General features: G+C 37.4%; 1 protein-coding gene across 1 annotated transcript; it reads left to right on the top strand.

The window, feature by feature from the left end:
• The first annotated feature begins 841 nt into the window (after nt 1–841).
• On the top strand, nt 842–3,487 carry LOC128683204 (antigen LPMC-61-like). The gene is made up of 2 exons (XM_053768550.1): nt 842–930; nt 1,903–3,487. Exons 1-2 carry the CDS (start codon nt 910–912, stop codon nt 2,782–2,784), a joined length of 903 nt encoding a protein of 300 aa, XP_053624525.1. The 5' UTR covers nt 842–909; the 3' UTR covers nt 2,785–3,487.
• Nucleotides 3,488–10,130: the final 6,643 nt, after the last annotated feature.

Below are 10,130 nucleotides of genomic sequence, written 5' to 3'. Positions count from 1 at the left end.
AATTTCTTATTTCAAATTGTACTTCAATCCACCGCCTTTCCTAACGCAATCCATCCAACTTTTTAGGCCTTCCTCTTATCATATAACCATCCACTTTTATAGTTCATACCTTCTTCAGTAAATTCTGTACTTCTTCTATACGTGTCCAAACTAAATCAGCTTCTTACTCCTAATCTTGCCATTCTTGTCAAGGCACATACAACGAAAATGTATCATGTAAAAAATGTATCATGGGTGTCATGTGTATGTAACCGGGAACAAGCAAGTGGTAGAGCAATTTTGGATCTTGTTTGCATGTAAGTACATATTTATACCACAAACACGGATATAGTGATCGCACCAGTTGAAGTCTTTTGTTCCGCGGAATCTTTGAATCAAATTTCAATGGCCATGGTCACAGCAAGTAGACGTAATTAATTATTTTCAACATAGGACGCTGGACAGGAACATTCAGAGTTATTTTTCATAAATAACAGTATTTTCCAAAGACCTCGTTTCGCTATAAGGTACTGCAGTAAATTTTAATAGTGCGATCTATGATTAATATAGATGTCTCAAGATTTTTAAGTTGAAACCAAGAAATTATAATAACTTAGTTTAGTAATAACTTAGTTTTAACTTAAAAGTCGTTACGGCAACGCTACGCTGAAAACAATTGAACCGAAATAATTCTTAATGAACGAATTCTCGTAAAAACTAACAATGTTATAACGCGTGATCAGGATAACTCCAAATGCGCTAAAGGGTGTTATGGCAACGCAATCGAAAATAAATAGTAATTCGCGATGAAAATCTAAGTTTTCTTAGAAAGTCCAGCTGTGGGGCGGCGCGGCTGCGCGCGCGCATATAAAGTTCCGCGGAGAAGAGGCTAGCCGCAGTCGCCGTCTGGCCTCGCACGCTCCGTACAAAATGAGGATCCTTGCGACTACGGTGGGTGAAGTGACGTGTGTGTGAAGTGATACGTGTACCGAAATATTTGTGAACATACACATTGTTGATTTATGTTTGTCAAAATAAAATAGGTTATTATAAAAAAATTGTGTAGAAAGGGAATAGGTCCTCGTCATTATTTTCTTGTAAATTAATTATAGTCCTAATTGATTTGAACAATTGGTGATTTAACATTTTTAAAACACAGGATAATGTGCTCATAAATTAAATAGTATTTCGCGCATTCTTTGGTCGCATTTCGTGTGCGTGTAAAGTTGTTTACATAAACTTTAATCTTGATACAAGCTTTTAGTGTCGTCACATCAATATATTGTTGCATTTAACGAGTTTCGAGGAGTTCATTCGTTAGGAGCTGATACTGGGGGCACCATCATTAAAATTATTTAAATGATGTTAAATTTATAACTTACAAAAATTTATAAAAAAAGCTTGTATAAATTGACGTAACCTTTCAGTGAAAATTGTGAGAAATCACATGGCTTCTTAAAAATAATAAACCCGAGCAGTACTTTTTAATTTTATTAAAAAAATATTGCTAGGTACTTATATAAGATCCAATGGTATAACAGCACACTAAAAAGGATTTAACTTTTTTTTATCTAGCTGTCAGATCCCACTGCTGGGCAAAAACCTCGTCAGTTTTCGTCATCCCTTATCGAAGATTTAATATTAGGAAACGTAAATTTTTCTGTCAACAAAACTAATACCTAATAGTTCTGGGATCAGTATTATTATAACCTAATTATTTAAATATTTTTCACACAATTCATGTATATTAAAATCCGAAACAAACAGATAATTACTTGTAGAGAGAAAATAAATTATATTTAAAGTTAAGCAGTTAGAAAGTAAGACCATGCAATTAATTAGTGGAATCCACAGCAATTCGAATAATGATAATTTGAAACTCAGTGAGCATGCGTGATGATGTAACATGATTGTTTGTTCCAGGCGTGGGTGGTGCTTGCCGTCGCAGCGTCACTCGCTGTTCCCATCAAAGACGAACAAGCTCTCTCCAGGGAGAAGCGATCTCCTGGAGGATGGCACTCTCCCCCACCAGAAGGAGTTTGGAAGAAAAAACTCGTCTGGAAGGAGGAGTGGAAGCAGATCTGGAAAACGGAGAAAAAGCTAGCCTGGAAAACTGAGTGGAAGAAGGAGAAAGTGCCCGCTTGGAAAACGGAACAAGTCCAGCAGTGGAAGGAAGAACAAGTCCCGGCGTGGAAAGTAGTGCAAAAACCAATCTGGAAGGAAGTACAGGTCCCCATCTGGAAGGAAGTTCAAGTGCCAGACTGGAAAAAGGTCTGGAAACCAGTGTGGAAGGAAATCCAAGTCCCGGTCACTAAAACTATTCAAGTACCAGAATGGAAACAGAACTACATCCCAGCGTGGGTAAAGGAGGGCGTTCCCGGAGAGAAATACTTAGGAAAAGACGACCACGGCTGGGAATACACCAGCCACGACCTCTGGAGGAAGAAGATGATCTGGAAGCCCGTATGGAAGAAAGTCTGGAGGACTGAGCATAAACAGGAGTGGGTGACTGAGAAAAAACTCGAATGGAAAGAAGAGTGGAAACAAGTTTGGAGGACTGAGAAGAAACAGGCTTGGGTAACGGAGAAGAAGCAAGAATGGGTAGAGGAGAAAGTTCAAGTCTGGAAGACGGTCAAGAAAGAAATTTGGGTACCTGTGCAGAAGAAAATCTGGGTAGAGAAATGGAAGCAAATCCAAGTCCCAGTCTGGAAGACCGTAGAAGTGCCGGCTTGGAAGAAGGTTTGGAAGCCGGTGTGGCAGAAGGTCTGGGTTCAGGTCCACCACGAACACCATGGATGGGACTAAACCTAGGTACGCTCCATGACAAATTTGTACATATAAATAATATTCATAGTCATTTGTTAACTAATTGTTACCGTCGATACCAAGTATTCTTTTTGTAAATATGTTATAATACTCAGTAGGATCTGTGGGGTGTACCTGGCGATCTGAGGCGTACGCGAAGGCGAATGCTCTATGGCTTTCAGCGAATTTATCATTTCTGTATTTAATGCTTCGCTCGCGACTGGAAAACGTTTGGCTTTGCGTGCGCCTTAGGAAGTGGATATAAAGTTACAATTTACCAAAAATGAGCACTTAATCATAACATAACATATAATTTTATATCCACTTCTTACTGGACTTTTATTTGTGTCCGTTTTAGTACATTAATTATATTTCAAAAGTTATTGTTTTGAAATTTAATAATTGATTCTTGATTAAATTAAGTGATATTATATTATGGCCGTTCCAAATTTCTGAGGCACGATAAAGACTTTATTCTGTTCATAGACAGACGTGGGCTATTTTGTTTATAAAAATCGAAATAACGACAATGTTTTCTAAGAAAGCATTTTTTATATTATTATTTTTATTATTTGTTTTGTCTAAACGAGGCTCAAGTTCGGAACTGTTTCGGACGTTAAGTACAAGAGTATTTTTATATTTTTATTGTGACTATTAGAAGTCTTAGCAATTATATGAGTAAAGAAATAAACTTTGAATTTTATTTATCTGGGTTTCTTTAGGTCATGAGCAACGTAACATTATCTAACGATATATTTATGGGCGACTTCATAGACAGACTTGTAGATTGCCATAATTTATTTAATATTCATTTAGACAAAACGATTTACAATTTTAAACACTATGAAAAGTTTTGTCTAGACAAGGGTACAAATTTGATGAGTTATGAAATGAGACACTTGAAAATTTAAACATTTTTTTAGTTACTATACAAGTAGTAACTAAAAATAAATAACGCAATATTTGATTAAGAAAATCGTTGAAGTACTTAGATGAAGTTTAGTTTTTATTGTATAACCAACCGGGAAGGGAAAAATCCGAAAAGAGACAATTATTAGCTACGTCACCGATAAAAACCGCGACTAAGACATATTTGGAATTCATATCATACAAGTGTGATCTTAATACGCTCCGCAAAGAGTTTACCACCAGCTTGCAAACGTCGCAGGCCAGCCTCCTGCAAGCCGCACTGGCGCCCGACTCGACTTTAACGGTTTTTTGTTTACTTCGGTATATTGTTAGTTACGACTTCCCCTGACGGATACCTTAACCATATCGATGTTGTGGCAATGGGGTAACACAGACTGTGTTAAATCAGAATAGCTCGCAATGGGAATTGCCGATTATGCCGGTTTTGCCGAAATTGATCCGAACAAAATTTGTATGTATTTAATTCCTTTGAAATGGCATTTTCTAGGTCAACAGCAGCGAGACTAGATAAGATTGTCAACCTGTAGATATAAATCACAAAACTCAAAACATGGTCGCTCTAGTTAATTATCTTCTTTTATCGAACTTCTCAATGAGACAATACATGGTTATTACCAGTGAATTGAAATAAATTTTATACGACACCAAACCCGGTCTAATAAATGTGAACACAATTCCGTCGCGTTACATCAATATTGACAGCAATGAGTATTCTTTTAAAAGAAGTATATAACTCTCAGACTGGCAAAAAATACAATTTTATTTTTTTTTAAATACGAACGAATTTGAATTTAAAAATTATTTATGTCTTAGAAACTGTATTTTATTTTTATGAACGTCGTAGGCAGGTGTCGTATAAAGCACTATGTAACACTCGAAAGAAAATACAACTCACAACTCGTGTGTCTGCGACCCTTGACTAAATGTCTCGGGTCGCAACATACACCCTTGTTAGAATCGGTGACTTTCATTTCTCGATGAACAATGTACTATTAGATATCATATGCGCGGAGCATACCCTACCCGTGCGCCAGTTGGGCCTGGTTGATATAAGCACATGAAAACTTTATGATTTCATTCACCCGGTTAATCTTTACGGATGTTTTATCATTAAAATAATATGAGTTTTCTAGGTCTAATGCCAACTTGCCATCAAAATGATTATGATAAATGGAATGATGTACACAGTTTTTGGTAAGTAGTTTACAGGTAATTCAAGTCAGTTTTGCAGGACTTCAGATGATCGATGGTATTTCAATATAGGCTAACTACACTATACTCATGGTGACGATAAGTCTGGGATCATACTCGTCGAATGACAATATTGCTGATTGGAATCAATTTAAATTCTTTATCAAATTCAAAATATATTCAAATTAGAATGACATACATCGCTTATTGATGTCTAAAATTTAATTAGCCGCCTTTCAAAGCGCATCAAGTGAAGAAAAAGCGCAGAACAAACTTTTCTTCAAAAACGTAATTTGTGGAGTGAAGTGGTGTGAGTCATAAAACCAGTAAAATGAATCTTAACTCCTAACTAAAATTATAAATGCGAAAGTAAGTTTGTTTATTACCTCCGCAGTCCCCACAGGCTCGTGTGTGTGGGACACGACAGTCATGTCGTCAATCTACAAATTACCTACTAGAATTTCGGTGCAAACTATTCTGAAAAGAAATCATGTGCTGAAAATAAACTCTCCAAAGGGCCTCTACGTGTTGGATCTACGCAAGCCTCTCACAGCACCGGACTATGTGTCGTGAATTTTTAAAACGAGTAACATAATAATAATAATAATAGTTCACACTCCCGCCGAGACCTGCTCATGGGCATATCATTTTATTGGTATATCCGCGAGCGGATTTTGGCGGGAGACTTACCATATCCCCACGCAAGCCTCTCAAAGGACCGGACTTAGTGCCGTGAATTTTTAAAAGGAGATACATAATAAATTATAATACATTTTATTTCTTCCTTGTTTAAACATTATCTCCTTGTGATTGGGATCTCCATTTAAATATTGATAAAAATATTTATAAAACGTAAATAATCGAACAAATTATAATAGAATCAGCAGCAACCTTTCACAAAAAGATACATGCATGCTATTTTTTTATGCTACCATGCAGGCAAACATTAGGCCCACCTAATGGTAAGTGGTCCCCACAGCCTGTCAACGCCTGCAACATCAGGTCACACGCGCGTTGCCTATCTTGTGACCTAGGATCTTTTGCCACAGTACACTGTAACACTGCTTCTCTCACCCTTAAAACCGGCACAAGACAATGCAAGCATTGCTGTTTGGCGGCAGAAATAGACGAAAGTGAGGTACCCAAGCAGACGACCAAGTGCCAAGTTAGCACCAAGGTCTATGTATTTCTAGATTATTTTTAGATAATATTTTATTTCTAAAATAAGTAGAATGGACTCATTATGACAGATTGTCGCGATTAATGGTGGTGGTGATTAGATTTCCGCCTGTGTCGAAAGGTCCCAGGTTCGCATCCCAGTGACGCGTGGCACGCATGTTTGTATGGCTGGCTCTTGTACTCGTGTTTTAATATGCCACCACTTGCATCCGGTTAAGGAAAACATCGTGGGAAATCTTTTACAGCAATTACAGTTTATTTGCGTCTACGCCACCACTTGTCACTAGATGGCGGTAGGCAGTCGCAGAAGTCATGTCACTGATGTGTCGATGATGTTAATACATTGTAACGTACTCGAAAGATACAATTTGCTACTTAGAGTAATGTTTATCTTGACGACTTTCCGGTTATTTGTATTTCATAATTTTTTAGCAAAAAGGTAGGTACGTTAGTGATTATAATACTAACGTAAGAAGTAATGAATGTAGGTAATTTGAAAGAATTGTACTAAGACTCAACGAAAGTTCCCAAAGTGGAGAGAGCGTGTGAATTTATTACAAACTGAGATATTGTTTACACAAATACATATTACAAAAAAATACTGTCCCGTGTGAAATTGACGTGGGCGAAGCCGCGGATTCAAGCTAGTTTGATAATAACTTATTATCAAAAGAAAATGACAGAAACTAAGTTTACCGCCGACTTTCTAAACGTAGGCGTAGAATAAATAAATAGGGGCAAATCACACAGATCGAGTTAGCACGAAGGTAAGTTCGAGACATGTTTTATAGGATAATAACTCAACGATGCTATATTCTTTATCATATACATATAGATAACATCTAAGAACCAGGTCAATCTGAAAAAGTTGATTTTTCATGTTGACTTAACTGGGGATCGAACCTAGGACCTGTAGTATAGCAGTCCGGCAAGATGACCACAAGCCCACGGAGAAGAATTTCACTATACCTATAGGTTTATCTTCAAAAACGTCAATTAAGAAAGGTCTCGTATATTAATTAAAGTGTGTAATAATATTAAGGCGTACGCGAAAAGAGTCGTATGTTCAGCTCAGTGTGAAAGTTATAATGTCATTGAAGTGAGTCCACAAAAAATTTGATAATTTAATAAATTATTGAAATTCTCGAAAAAAAAAAGTACCTACGAAATATGTTATGGTGTTACTGCGCCATTTTTGGGCCAAACATCGGTCTTTAGGTCCGGATATGTTGATCTCAAATACTAGTCAAGTTAATTAGTTATCCAGTAAGTCACCAGGCAGTCGTCAGGTGGCGTAGCCGCCCAGCATCCCTGGCATGCAGTCAGGCGGGTCGTTATGTCACAAATCTAGATCCACGCGACACTCCGCAGGTTATTCAGCTTTCACATTTTCTAGACTTCACTTTCGTCTCTTTTAATGCCTAAGTTTGTTAAGTGGGAGACGACGGACTGATCGCCTGGCCCTTTTGGAGTCATGATGGTCTGCAAGAGAATGAGAAACTAGGAAAATATTATAAAGTATCATTATTTCTCTGAAATCGGATAAACATTGTTTTTTATAAACTAGAAATTTAAAAGAAATAGTTATTTCATTTCATTGTCGTCATATATTGTGTCATGTTTTACTTTATCAACATTCGATCTAAATCAAAACATGTTTCTGTATAATTAAGGCCATGTACTAATTTGTACTTTACTGTAAAAATATATTTAAAGAAGTGTTTACAAAAAAATGTATTTTTGACACAAGCTTTTATAGTCGTCAAAGAGATCTCGTTGATCGAGATCTTGTTGCATGTAACTCGTAATATATCAAGTCCACGCAGTACATTATTGAAGAGTTCCTTCGTCGTGAACCGATCCTAATGAACTATGAGGTATTATTGTAATAATGGCTTATTGTAATAATGTCATTGGAAGTAAATTCACGTGTAAAACTTCCACATAACAAAAGTAATTTAATGTCTCTCCAGAAGCAAACTATGCAAGAGGTTGTGTCATAGCCGTAGAATCGTGTTTGTGTACAATATTATTATTACTATAAGCGGAGCTGCAATGGCCATGACTCGGCGATTTCTGATATAAACATTTCTATAAGTGCAGGTTTGCTAATACCATATCTTCACGTGTCGATAATATAACGAATAAATATACCTTTTTTTGACTCATTAACAGTTTCTATCTCAAAAGTGAAAAATTGCAATTGCACTTGCAAAAGTTTATTACAACATTTGTACTTTGTTTCATTTCCAGGTTTTATTTCTGGGTGTCCTATTCAGGTATTTTACGTCAGGCTAACTGTTCAGCCCTTAATAACCCAAGTCCGCTCCTGTGTGGAGTATTGCTCCCGTTTAATCAGTTCATTCAATGTTATCAGGTCGAAGGGCTGTAAGCTATAGACAGACGTGTCAAAAACTCGTAGGTGATGAGACATTTACGACGGAACAGCAGATCATCGCCGACTTGCTTCATCGCCGGGTGTGTATATTCTACAGTCTTCACTTCGGCAAGTGTGCTCAGGAGTTGCATGATCTCATTAGCCAAGCACCGTTTCGCTATCGAACGACATGGCGTGGTCAATGTCTCCACCCCTATATGGACAATTTGGCCACGCCTTGACCAGAGACGGAGTTTATAATAAAATATTGCTAATCAAATTTCACTTACTTTTACGGGTCCTACAGAGTTTAAATATATCACGACGCTTCAATTCCGAAGACATTTATTACAATAAGCGTGACCTGACGGTGCACCCAGGTTCAGCTCTCAAATAGCGAACTAAATCGTTTAGGTAATGCACAAATACGATATTTTTGTCACGCGTTGGATGCAACAAGATCTTCCTGCCGACATAAAAGCTTAGTGCAAAAATGTTTATTTGTGAAAAATGAATTCGCTAATATAGGCGCAGGTCTGCTGTGGCATCAGGTGTAGATCCGGCTCTGTTGAATGGCGAGCCACCCAGTCCGGTAAGTGATACCGGTTGACATTGTTGGGTTTTCAGATCAGTAGACCAGTGACGTAATATCCAACTTGATACGTATTCATGATAATTATCAGCATTTCATGTGAGTGTTGCTCGGTTTCTTGTTAGGAATTTTGGGATTACTCTTCCTCTTAATTGACTATCACACATATAATATAAAGAAATATTTTTTCTATAAACCTTGTACATTAAATGGCTCTTCACGTGTTGCTTTTATACCTACCTCTATAATTAACCAGATATACACTTTCGGCGTAGAGTTCGCCAAATAGCGAATTCGAGACACCGTCGACAGCATATTAAGCTACATAAATTAATTGCAAAGTAGCCTCTATGCTGCAGCATACACGTCCGTGCTGTATAACCTGACACGCTGTCGACTGTATCTGTCTTAAGCTCATATTAAAAGTATTGTATTGATCCCGTTCCGCATGCAATGAACGTTCGTGTCGTCTTTAATTATAGCAGGAGCCATACCCCATTGCTCAGTCGCGCTCCGTTGCGACGACGCACCACGTTGTAGGTCCGTCGTGCTCCATCCGTTGTTTTCTATAGGGTTTCACACTGACGTGCGTTGACGTACATCGGAACTTCATACAATTTTTGCGTTATCTGTCGACGGACGTCAAAACTACAGAGTGCGACTGAGCAATGTGGCATAGTTCTAAAATACAATCAGTAAGTGATAAGCTGTGTCGGCAACTGAGTAACGTCACTTGAACAAAAGGCACTTTCGCTGTTAATCGTCTCTTCATTCAACAATTCGGAATTCGCCAAGAGTGAGCCGGTCTTAGGTTCCGTATTTTGTGAGAGTTTATCCAATGAATGAATACATATTGTAAATGCGAAAGTTTACGAGTGTATTGCCTTGAAAACATTTATTTTCAAACATTACAATTTTAAAGTAGGAATAAACTTGTATTACTCGCGGTTTGATTATTCATAACATGCTTAAACATAACCCTAATACAAAACGTTAATTTGTCACTCAGAGTTGAAAACAGCTTTTCAAATGTAGTTAATCCAAACAATAATGGACTAAAGAACAATTTCTAAACGA

This window comes from Plodia interpunctella, chromosome Z (assembly GCF_027563975.2).
Source record: "Plodia interpunctella isolate USDA-ARS_2022_Savannah chromosome Z, ilPloInte3.2, whole genome shotgun sequence".
NCBI lineage: Eukaryota > Metazoa > Arthropoda > Insecta > Lepidoptera > Pyralidae > Plodia > Plodia interpunctella.
The sequence above is the reverse complement of the archived record's forward strand: the minus strand, read 5'-3'. Positions and strand labels throughout refer to the sequence as shown.

Coding starts and splice junctions, on each gene's coding strand:
- LOC128683204 (XM_053768550.1), top strand. CDS start 910: ATGAGGATCCTTGCGACTACG. Junction 931..1,902: donor TGAGGATCCTTGCGACTACG/GTGGGTGAAGTG, acceptor TGTTTGTTCCAG/GCGTGGGTGGTGCTTGCCGT.